Genomic DNA, 12,299 nt, shown 5'->3' on the forward strand with positions numbered 1-12,299 from the left:
TCAAGGTCTTTTCCCTTTTCTTTCTTGTTTTCTTTATAACCTGGAAAGCTAAACAAACCTTTCCAATTTTTTCTATCTTTTTTAGAACGTAAACTCTGAAAGATCAGGACTTGTTATTGTACGCTCTTTCATGCCAACTTGGATCTCAGTATTCTGTAAGTCATGAGATCTTTTAAAAAGCTGATATTTAATGAGTAAATTCGACTAACTCGTGGTTGAGTTCAATAGAATCGGCATTTACAAATTTCTATTCAGCACAAGGCATTGGACCAAGTACTAGAGAGACAACTAGGGTGTGTCTATGCTCCCTGAAATTATCTAAAGGTAGACTTTGCCTATAGACTCCAAGGCTCAAAGATATAAAAGAAACTTTAAAGCTTTATTGAAATATTTTAACAAAAATGTACATCCAGTTATGCATGTACCAGAGTGATCAACGTTCACCTTTCTCCCAAGTTTTAAAGAGGAATTCTCTCATCACAGGCTTTCCAAATACCCAGCAATCTCATCATTAAAGACTTTAAGTATTGAGAAGCTGCCAAGCTCATGACAGTGGATACACATTTTGTAAACTTCTCATTCTCGCTTGAAAACTCAAAACTTATCATTGTTTCAATAATTACCCTTTGTTTTCCTGGAAGTGACAGGTGCACGTTACTTATTTTCTAAAAAATGTCTGTCAAATGCCTGTCTGAATACCCATAGTTTGTCCATCTTTCTTTCAAGTAAAAGTAGTGTTCCGTGAAAATAAAAATAAAAACACTAGCTCAGCTTGCGACTTAAGCACTCAAGTGTTTTCCCGGAGGCAAATACGGGAGCTCGGTGTTCAGGGCACGTGCTCTGTGATTTCTTCCTCTTTTTTTTCACACAGAATTTTAAAAAGTGTACCAAAAGGTTGAAATGTAATAAAATTAACAATTTTTCTGCCTTATCACGTACACCGTCAAGTGACACTGGCCTGTACAGCGTGGCTCCTGCACTTTCTCCCACCGTTGTTTCTGCAGCATTCGTGCAAAAGTCAGCACAGGGCACGAGTCAGGTGAGTTTTAGGATTCTCACGAAAACGGTTCTGACCCTTAGCCCCCCTGAAAGGGTCTCGGAGCCGCCAGGGCGTCGAGGACTGCACTTGAAGAACCACCCGGCGTCCGCGCACGAGAAATCGCAGTTCCCTCCCTGTTCAGTTACGCACGCTCGAGGCGCGTTTATCACTACAGGTCTGACCGCGGAGCGCCGAGGAGCAGACGTTCCCGGCGTCCAGCGATGGTCCCGTACCCGGGACGTTCGCAGGACCGCGCGGGGGCCGCCTTGCGGTTGCCGTGGCAACGATCGCGGGCGGGCGCGGCGCGGCCATCGACCAGTGACGCCTGCGCGCTCTGCGCTCTGCCGAGAGGGCTGCGGCGCCCCGCGGGCCGGCGGGAAGATGGCGGCGGCGGCGGCGGCGGGCTACCCAGCTGGGAAGGGGCGCGACATTAGCCTGGCGGCCCTGCGGCGCCACGATCCCTACATCAGCCGCATCGTGGACGTGGCCAGCCAGGTGGCCCTGTACACCTTCGGCCACCGGGCCAACGAGTGGGTGCGTGCGGGCAGGCGGGGCCGGGGAGGGGCTGCGAGCGGGCGGGGAGGTCCCCCCCGCGGTCACTCGGGTCCGGCGTCCGCGGGCACCTCCCGCCGCGTTGAACTGAGTCACGGAGCGCGGGCAGGACTCAGCCCCGCGGAGCGGGTCAGACACCCTGCTCCGGCACGTCCTGGCGGTCAGCTAGGAGAGCCCTCCGACGGGACACAGCCCCAGTAGTTCACGTGGCCTCCCCACCTTCCGCAGCAGGTCATTAAAGTTTACCCGAAAACCACTCACAGAAGCGAAGACGCTAAGAAGTAGGTCCTAACATGGGAGAGAAGAGAACAGCTTTGCCCTAAGTTCGTAACAGGAAATTCACCGAAAAGAGGCAGCAATGGAGGGACGTGGGGACACCTGCCCGCGAGGTCCGGGGGGAGGAAGCGCGCCGCTTCCTAGCTGTGTCTCCCTAGTTTTCGGGGGCATGTGTCGCCCGGGTCCTCGTATCAAGGACGTTGAGCGACGAGGTGGACAAGTTTCAGCGGCAGCTTTTAAAATGCAGATATTCTACCTGCGGCTGTATACTGCTCTGTAGAAAAGCGCCAAAGGCATGATGTCCTAATTCCGCTGAGGAAATTCGGTAGTAGAGATGAGGCTCGGGGTGTGTCGTTCTCTGGACTGACTTGACACCCGACCGAGAGTCTGGGGAATTCTCACAAGTTAACGGGTACAGGAGAGGTTCCCTTTGAGTAGTGGTCGTTTCTTACGGGCGTTGGACAGGGTCTCTGAGACCCGTGTTACCATAGTTACAGAGGCCGCCCTTCTACAGCCGCATCAGAAGTCGCAAGTGGCACAGTGCATTATTTACAGGAGTTATGTTTTTCTGCTTCCTGGACTTGTTGCTTTCAGACAACGCATGGTTCATCCCTTAGAAGGTCATTCTTTCAAAGGACTCATCTTCAAGGCTGTGGTAGCCGAGGAACAAAAAAGACGGAGACCTAGTTTAGCTGCAGGGCAGTTGCTGGGGGCAAGCAAATTGATGGTGCGTCTCCATATGCCACCACAACGGGAGCTTCTGAACATAAGCCTAATAGAAGCGTACAGGACATGCTTAAGAACAGAAGAGGAAGTGTATGCAGGTGCGACGTAAAGAAGGGGAATTCTTATTACACTGAATATGGATGAAGGCTCACTTAAGGCATTTGGCAGGAGGAATAAGGAATGAAGCGGGGACAGAAAATGAGCTGCTTTAAGGAAGCTTAAGAACGATTATGTCGGGACTGGAGTAGGAATTTTGGAACTAGACCTACTTCCCATTGCCAGGAAATCCCACTCCCCCAAAACACCGGTGTGTCTTAACCCTGGTGGTGTTTTCGCCTCTCAACCCTTAGAGCAGTAGTTCTTAACTGGAGTCGATTTTGCTTCCAGGCAACACTGGCAGGGTCTTGAGAAAATTTTTAGTTGTCGCTTGGAGAGGGACCACGTTACTGGCATCCCGAGGGTAGATGCCAGGGATTCTGCTAAACATCCTGCGGCGTATGGGACAGGCCCCCACGACAAAGGTTAACCTGGCGCCAGATGTCAAAAGTGCTGAGCTTGAGAAGCTGCCTGATAGTGGTCGGGTACCCTTTGTTTCTAGCGAGTGATTTTCTAAGTTCTGTGAGTCGAGATCAGTGCATCCCACCAAATCAGAAATCTCAGGCTATGGGGCCCAAGCGTTTGATATTTGTCGAAAGCTTCTTAGGTGACTCAGATGCTACATATATGATTGAGAAAGGCAGATTTAGAGGGTAAATGAAGATTTACTTTTTCATTATTTTAACAGAATAGTCAGATGTAGATTGTGTTGATTTGAAAGTGTCAAGTAGTCTGCCAAGTCCCAATAGTTTGCAAACTAGCATTATTTTACATTCTACTTCGTTATTTTAAATTTTGAACTGCTTAATTTTTTAGCACTTGTTAGTTTTTATGAGTGTAATATTAAATCATTAAATTGTACTTTTAAAATTTAAGCTAAAATCCCCCAGAGCTGTGAACTAATACTTTAACATAATAGTCTTCTTTAGGAACTTCCCTGGTGGTCTAAGTGCTAAGACTCTGCACGCCCAATGCAGGGGGCCCGGGTTCAATCCTGGTTAGGGAACTAGATCCCACATGACGCAACGAAGAGTTCCCATGCCACAACTAAAAGATCCCACGTGCTGCATCTAAGACCTGGAGCAGCCACATACATTAATAAATATTAAAAAAAAAAAAAAAGTCTTCTTTACTTGCAGGACCTAAGGAAGAGCTAATAGAATCTTGCTTTAACTGTTGCCCTAAACCTGGGCTTTGCCCAGAAAGGAAAAAAAAAAAAAGGAGGAGCTAATCGAATCTTGCTTTAACTGTTGCCCAAAACCCCAAACCTGGGCTTTGCCCAGAAAGAAAAAAAAAATCTGGTTACCCCTGTATAACCGTGGAGGGACGGAGAAAATACGTGAATTTGAGCTGTATCAGCCAGAATAGACCAGAATTTACGTTTCCAAAGACCTTTTTATCTAGGTGTCATAGAGCCTTAGATGAAAAATACGTTTTTAATCCAAAGATCTGCGTGGTGTAGGTTTGTTATCCCTTTTCGGCAGAGAAACTGGGACCCAGAACAATAGACTAAAAGAATCACAAATTTGGAGTTAGAGAATAATTTCAGGAAAAGCATGCCATTTACATTTCTGATTCTGGGTTTTCCTTAAGGAACAGGTAATTTCTATCACTACTTCATTAAGGAAGGAAGGAAACAGGTCGAAGGCTGTTAGGTTTCTGTGTGCTGATCTGCAGAAACATCCTGACTAGGATCTCTGAGATGAAACAGTCCAGGGTCAAATACTGGAAGACAGAAAAGCGTTTTGTCCTCGTAGCAAGCGGTCACTTAATAGTAAATCCAGTCTAAGGATGATGAAATTACTCAAGCATGGAAAGGATCATGCTTGCAATTTTTTGTGTGCCTTTTCAGAATCATCCTTTTCATATACCTTTGTTTCTTAAAGAGTATTTTTCACCAAAACTACAGAGTACTTAAATTTTGAATGACTTTGCTAATGGATATATAAATAACAAAATATTGAGAGGTTAAATAGAATGCTGAAATTAAACCACGCAAATAGCAAAGATAAATTCTAAATTCTGAGATATAATGGTCTGATTACTAGTTAATCAGACAAATGAGTACTTAAATTTTTTTTTTAGTAAGCTGAACATTTTCATCAGGGCCTGGGGAGACGGAAAAGAGCCTTTCCCAGTGAACTGAAATGATAGTGTATCATTTTAAGTTTACAACTTTCCCAGTCCCTCTCAGGCAGAGTTCTTGAGTCCTAGCTTGGTAATGTTTCTGTCTAATTGTATTTCAAAGATCAGACTTGACCCTAAGTAGTCCACATCAAATAGGCGATTAGTTTGTCTGAAAACTACAGCAGCATCGCTGTCTTCTGTGTAGTAGTCAGAGTAGAGCTATCGGCAGGTCCGCTGCTCTCCTAGGTGACAGGATACAACAAGAGAAAAGGAAACCAGAAAACAGAGGAGGAGAAGGAAGTGCGGAGAGCGGTGGTTCCTGCATCTGGCCGTGTCCCCAGGTCAGGGGGAAGACAGCGCTCTGGTGTAGTTTGTAAACGACAGTAGGGGGATGCTTCCCACTGCTTGAGCAGCAGAGTCACGATGGGCAAAAAATCTGCTGCTTCCTTTCGCTGAGAGTTACCCTTCTGTTACGTAGGTTTGACCCCGCTTGGAACTGATCGAATTCCTGTTCTCTAAGATGCTTGTGTTCTCTGACCTCTGTGAGTGTTTCCTGTTAGTGAACAGAATATACATGTTTTGCTGTTTGTTTTGTTTTTATTTTTTAGGAAAAGACTGATGTGGAAGGAACCTTATTTGTTTACACAAGGTAAGAGTATTTCACTTTCATAAAGAAACTGTCTTTCACTCATGGCTTAGCTCTGCTGTGTCACCCTTCAAGTGTAGTTTTATTTCAGAGAAGGGAAAGAACTTAGTTTGAAGCTATTAGTTTGAAGTTATTAGTTGACATAAGGAAGGGAATACTGAATGATGGCATCTGTGTGGTGTCATGAATACTGATTTCAGAATATAATGTAAACTTCAGTATGGATGAACTTAAATCTCTGTGTTCTTATAAAAGCAGTGTTAACTATTTATTCTTTAATTCGAATGAATGGTACAAAGTACTTGAGTATAATGGATTGGCAAGGAGCTAGAAGTACACTGGTCAGAATGTTAGATTATCTAACCAGCATTTGGAGGAGAGCGTTATTGGTCACGCCACCTCTTCACTCCTTGAAGAAGCGTGATCAAAATTAAAGAGGTCTCTCAGCCCTCCACTGTACAGCTAGTGGCATATGTTTCAGGATAGATTTAATAAATTCATGTTTTTTGGTAATTTTTATCAGCTCTTGCTAATATCACACGTGCACACAGAGATGTGTAGTATGTACATTGTCTTCACAGCTAAGCTGTTTATTCACAGAAACGTCCACGTAAGATCTCATAGCTGAGGCCCATCACCACCGGTGGGTTACAGAGATATAATAACCCTTCCCACCCCACACACGCTCATCTGTTCTATACACACTTTGAAGGTAAACCACGGTGTGGATGGACTACCCCCGCGCCAGTTGGCGCGTGATAAGCAGCGAGTGGGCGGGCGTGTGGCCCTGGGAGGCTCTGCAGAGCTGCCGAGTGCAGGGCAGGAGCTGAGCGTCGCGGAGGCGGCGGCAGGGGCCCCGTGGTACAGCACAGTGAGGGCAGTGGTCTGGGGCGGAGAGTGTGTATCGGTTGGCACGAGTTAGAAGCTGACGGTGAGAGTAAAGAGATTTTGCTGGCTTGGAGTATCAGACTGAAGGTGCTGAAAGCTGTTTTCTGAGCAGTAGGGAGCCGCTGAAGGTTTGCGAGTGGGGGAGTAAAGGAGTGATGACAGGACGTGCGCGAAAGTCGGTGTGCTAGTGTTATGCAGGCACGGAGAAGACGGCGGTGGCGGAGCGGGTGTGAGGTGAAGTGGGGAGGGCTTATTGGGAGACTGCATGCAGGGGGCGGTGGCATTTTAAAGTACTGGTGAGATTTTGAAATGGAAAACAGAGAGGATGATAGACTCATTGGCGGAATGGAAAGATGGGAGGTTGAGAACCTGGCTTGAGGATAGTTTTAGTTTCATTTTGAAATAGTGGTTTTGGGGTGATGGCAGGGCGTTCCAGTGGTGGCACCAGGCACTCGGGACGGGGCAGGGACGGAGGCACAGAGTGTGGAGGTGTCGGCGTCGTTAGCTTGGTCGTTGGAATCAGTAGAGAAGCTGAGGGGCTAATGGCTGGGTTTCAGGGTCAGCAGGATGCAGAGAAGAGTCACCACGGAGACAGGCAGAGCTAGAGCAGCACACAGAGGCCCCTGCGGCCCGGGCAGGTTCGGCGTGGAGGGTGGGCAGGAGGCCGCGGTGGGAGCGGAGGGAGAGCACTTTTAGTAGTGCAGAGGAGTAACAGATGATGCAAGTGTTTTCTGTTTTGTACCAAAGCCAAACGTAGCTTGGTATTTTCAAGTACTTCTTAATATACTCTTGAGTTCCTCATGGAGCTGTCAGTTAAACAAACCTTTAAACTGAGAAGCAGATCCTTCCCTAGTCCTTAATCTCTTCCCCACATCTGACTCCTTAAGAGCAGGACCCTCTCTCCCATCCCTCTCCCCCGCACCCCAGCCCCACCATCTGATCCCAGATTCTAGATTCTAGATTCTAGAATCTAGAATTCTAGAATCCCAGATTCTAGCTCATGGAAATCACAAGGGAGTTTTGGGTACAGGTAATGGAACTGCCAGAGATGTATTTTGACTTAACAGATGTTGCTTTAGAGCAGTTGGTATCCTCTGAGTCTATTTTATAAATTGTGAGATGGTGTAGTAACCGTACCATTAGAGGGGGGAAAGCCTGTTGTGATAATGAAACACTGGAAGAATCAAATTCTGATTCTGTATAAAAACACCTAACCCCATTTTTTAAATTATGTCTTTGTTTCCTTGTGTGTCTTCCTGTAATAGAGTTACACCCACTGGTGATTTCCAGAGGACCCTCTGACAGGGGTCTTCGGAAGTCACGCTTCATTCTTCCCCAGAATTGAAGTTGAAATGATCGTCGTGGTTATTTCCGGTGTTCATTATATGCCCAGCACCACGCTACCACTTAGTAAAATAAGCAGGCAAGGATTGCCTTCCATCAGTTTTAAAATTAGAAGTCTCATAAGAAAGCCGTAGGTAGTAAATCAAGTGGTTAGAGGTGGAATAAAACTGAGCTATAAACCCCTTTTCTTCCTGTTGCTCACAGCATTTCTGTGGGCTTGTTACCTTGTGCCCCAGATTAAATCAGTGGCCCTGCCTGTTTCCGTTTCAGTGTGTGAGCACGTGTGTCCCAGTTTGTCAGCAGAAGTTGCACAGTTGGGTTGGTATCTGGCCTGTCCCCCAAGGGTAGACAGATGCACTTGTAGTTGTTAGTTTCTCTATGATTTGGGTTCTTCCTGCCTGACAGAGACTAGGCACTGAAGGTTTATTGAATGAAACTAAAAATAAAAAGTTACTAAATGCAAAGTTTTATGGATAAAAACTTTTGTAGTAGCTTATCTGTGAAGCTGTTTGCCTTACACTGAAGAATACTAAGTGTCTGCTCTTTGCTTTAAATTGTATAAACTTTTAATTATACTGTATCTCCTCATAAGTTCATTGACCAGAGTTAATCGTTTCTCTAAGAAATTACACAGCTTTCAGTTTCAGACCAGCACTAACATTGTCTATAATTGTGACGTACGCTCTGTATTAACGGTCAAGATTGTTTAAAGGTGTCTGTCGGTAATTTTTTTATCAGTAGTTACCATCTCTGCCTTAAAGGAACTTACAGCATGGGTAGGGAAACAAGCTGTGTATATGTACATACGTACACAGTTAAGTAAGTAGGGCTGGACTTTACCAAAGCACCGGCATGGCCGGCGTGCCGTATGCGTCCCGCACATTGGTGCAGCCCATGGTGAAGGGGCGGAAAGGTTGAAGGCGTGTCCAGATGCCCCTGTCCTGGAAGTGCTCTGCTCTGAACGGCGTGTCTCTGTGTCCCCCCGCCCCCGGCAACCTTTAGGTCTGCTTCTCCGAAACACGGCTTCACCATCATGAACAGGCTGAGCATGGAGAATAGGACAGAGCCCATCACGAAAGACCTGGATTTCCAGCTCCAGGACCCCTTCCTTCTCTACAGAAATGCCAGATGTGAGTCTGAACGCGTGTTTGAGACTGTGTGTGACTGTTGTGTCTAGTGTCAGTGACTCTAGGGGTCAGCACGGGTGGCCTGGGAAACACATGCCTCGGTGCGGGATAGCTTCTTCCTCGGGAGAGTTTACACGGAAACAGTGTGAATGTGATGACGTGAGCATTTAAACCTCGTCCTCTGCAGCTGGACCACTTTGTGCTGTGAGCCTGAGCGGGGCTTGGGGGAGGCGAGTCCTTGGCCAGGAGACCGCAGAGGGCACCTCGGTGGTGCTGCAGGACCTAGACTAGCCATTCAGCTTGTGTGTCATCGGCTGAGCATCCGATGAGATGCTGGAGGGAGAGGGCCTGTCTTCCAGAAGTACCATCTTTTGAATACATAGTAAACGAAAACCAAAGTCCAAAGAGTTTTGGTCCTTAAGAATTTCATAACACTTGGTAAAGTTTAAGTTCTATTAGGTAACTAAATGGTCCTTGTCAGGTTTGAAATGAGGTAGCAGTCGCCTGCCCAGAATTCGGTCCCCATTTCACTCTTGCATCTCATCTGACCACTCGTGCTGAACTATTGGGCAGCCCACAGAAAAGTGGATGAGAACGTTAGGAACTGCAGGAGCATCTCCACACAGAACACGAGAGCACACTGTAGCTGCTTAAACGTGTGTGCACGTGCTCCGTGCTGGCTTCCAGAAAGACCTTGCAGCTCAGAAATGGTTACCGTGCATTCTCCACCCCGTTCTTTGAGCTCAAGATACAAGAATTTGCCTTCTGTGTACTACTCAGTGTTAACAATGTAATACAAGTAATATATGTTTCAACCCCATCGAATTGTTCTGAAGTAAATATAGCATCATTTTAATGCTATATTTACTTATATTCACATGTAACTAAGTTGTCGTGATAGGTGGTCATCCTATTTAGAAAATACAGTTAAATTTTTACGAGAAAAAAATTATAAGAAAGCTATTAAAACTATATAACTTGACTTTCTAATGGCAGGTCCTATGAAATGAAAAATTCAGTAATACAGAGAAATATCTTGTTTACTGTTCCTGTTTCTTTGCTGGAAGGCGTAGTTTAATCACGTGTAGCTTGTAGCCGTTTGAGTTTTTTTGTGTGCTTGTTATGTCGGGTTATATTTTCTTTTTTTGAGATTATTAGATTCTATGTCAGATTAATATGTAACTCAAATCCTAATAAACAAAATAACCGCAAAATTAAATATAAAATGAATGACTATTAGTGGCTTATAATAACTTTTGGTTGCCCTTAGTTTGGATAAATACTGAGTCTAGTTGGTATAGATAATATTTTAAATTCTTATTACAATATTACATATTATATATTATGTACTGTACCAAAGATATGAAAATACAAACTCTCTTTAATGTGGTCGATTTTAAAAATAACCCTCCTCAGTCCCACAGGGTTTAGCTGCTAGGATCTAGTAAACGTGCTCAGCCCCACCTGGGTTCCAGGCTGTGCTGTCCAGTACCGCCCCACGGGCTAGGGTGGCTAGTCTGAATTTTACACTCTGAGCTATGAATGTAAAAGACACACTGATTTTCACAGACTCGGTACAAAAAAAAGGAATGTGAAAAAATCTCAGTAGTCCTATATTGATTTACCTGTTGAAGTGGTAATATTTTGAATATATTGAGTTAAATAAAAAGTATTATTAAAATTCATTTCACCTGCTTCTTTTTATTTTTTTAGTTAAAAATTCCATTTGTGGCTCACATTTGTGGTTCACCGTATGTTTCTACTAGACGGCACTGTTCCAGGCGTTTTCATTCATCTTCCCACACTTCCTCATCACAGCTTTGAGGGACAGACACTCTCCCTGCTGTTTTGCAGATGAGAAAACTGAGTCTCAGGGAGGTGGCAGCCCTGACAGACCCACACATTCTGATTTCAGGTCCGTTGCTTTTTGTACACCAGCCTGTACTGCTTTCTCCACTGTTCACCATGAGTGCACATTGAAGGCAGCCTTTGGGCTGTGTATTAAAATGTTTCTAATGAGCTTCCATAAGACAAATGAAATAGTTGAACAACAAAGAGTGGAAGGGAATGGATCTATTTACCTTCCTGAGTTTATTTTGCTTCTTTTCTCCTTAATAATTTGGCACATCTTGACTTTGCAGCCATAGTCATTTGGATTTCGTTTATTTATAAAAGCCTCTTCAGAGTCTCTGACATCAGAGGTTCCCAGAGGGTTTTGCTCCAGGTGCTTTCAGCGTGTCAGATACTCTAAAATGTTTTTAAATAATTCTGATACTCTATGGAATAATTGCATCTGGTTCGCATATTCTCTGATGATGTATAGATTCATTCATCATCCTTTGAACAATGAACCCAGCTTCACTCAGGACCGGTCTTTAAGACTCTCTACCTCTCGAGATCTGTTGAGTCAAGGATCTCCCTGTTTTAGTCCTGACATTTCACTTTGGCCAATATATGTCATAGGCCAGGTTGGGACATGTCAAGAGGCAGAGCTGATACAGGTTTGTGGTGAGTTTTTTAAATTCACTAGGTTAAAAAAACTGGTACGTGAGGAGATAACTATCCCTTTCTAAAATTGTGTGGATTTAGAAGAGCAAAATAAAGAAGTGAAAACTCAAACTTTCTTCATTTAATTAAAAAAAAAAAAGATGTATAATAAGTAACTGAATTTCGGCCAAACACAAAATGTATGGTTTTATTACAGTACAGGATTTATAGTGTTTAAACCTGGTTGTCATAGAATTTGACCTCTGTAAGCTTTATAGGTAAATAAGGTGCCTGTTGAATGAGAAAATATTTACCCAGCATACATGTACTGAGTGCTTACTGTCTCCCAGGCACCATGTCAAGGCTCTGTATGGGTTATTTAATTCTCATCACTTTTCCTTAGAAATCCTATTTTGTAAATGAGGAAACTGAGGTTAAAGGGATTACGTAATTTACCGAGGTCTGTGACCGTTTTGAGGTGGAAAGAGCATTTGGACTGAGAAAGCCTATCTCCAGAGATCCAGGCCCAAGCGGTGGAGGTGCCAGCACACGAGTGATGGGTCTGAGCAAGCTTTACCTTATACGCAATGCTCAGTCTTGTAGTGTACACTCCAGAGTTAAAAGGCGAGTTGCTTTTTTTTTTTTAAGTTGAGAATCTACTGTATCTCCGTTATTAGAAAGGAGAATATCAAATAAAACTAATGTAACAAAAAGCTGAATCTGACTGTTTCTTGTGTATTATTACCCTCCAGCAGCTGTTTGCTGTATTTGCCATTTCAGAACTAAATAAGATTTTGGTATAGGGAGATACAGTTTAGAACTGTATTTTCCCGAGTAGGTCATAATATTTAAGATAAGTTACAGACAGCAATGACAGGTAGATTTCAGAGCTAGGCCAACATGTTGAATATATTATTGTCTGTGATTACAGAATTAGAATGAAATTCTTTGGGGCTGCTTGATTTCATTGCAGACATAAGCTTGGAGCTTA

At 44.3% G+C, this 12,299-nt stretch overlaps 1 protein-coding gene across 2 annotated transcripts in view; it reads left to right on the forward strand.

The window, feature by feature from the left end:
- The first annotated feature begins 1,414 nt into the window (after positions 1-1,414).
- Positions 1,415-12,299, forward strand: part of DCP1B (decapping mRNA 1B) — a 50,013-nt gene continuing 39,128 nt past the window's right edge. Inside the window, exons 1-3 of one of the 2 annotated variants that reach the window (XM_024733199.1) lie at positions 1,415-1,573; positions 5,425-5,465; positions 8,697-8,824. In XM_024733199.1, coding sequence (XP_024588967.1) covers positions 1,421-1,573; positions 5,425-5,465; positions 8,697-8,824 — 322 coding nt within the window. In that variant the 5' untranslated portion in view covers positions 1,415-1,420. Of the gene's footprint in view, positions 1,574-1,639; positions 1,873-5,424; positions 5,466-8,696; positions 8,825-12,299 lie in introns of those variants that run through there. The other variant, XM_024733200.1, reaches the window with a different exon arrangement.

The sequence above is a fragment of the Neophocaena asiaeorientalis genome, unplaced genomic scaffold, assembly GCF_003031525.2.
Source record: "Neophocaena asiaeorientalis asiaeorientalis breed wild unplaced genomic scaffold, Neophocaena_asiaeorientalis_V1.1 scaffold150, whole genome shotgun sequence".
NCBI classification, from domain to species: domain Eukaryota; kingdom Metazoa; phylum Chordata; class Mammalia; order Artiodactyla; family Phocoenidae; genus Neophocaena; species Neophocaena asiaeorientalis.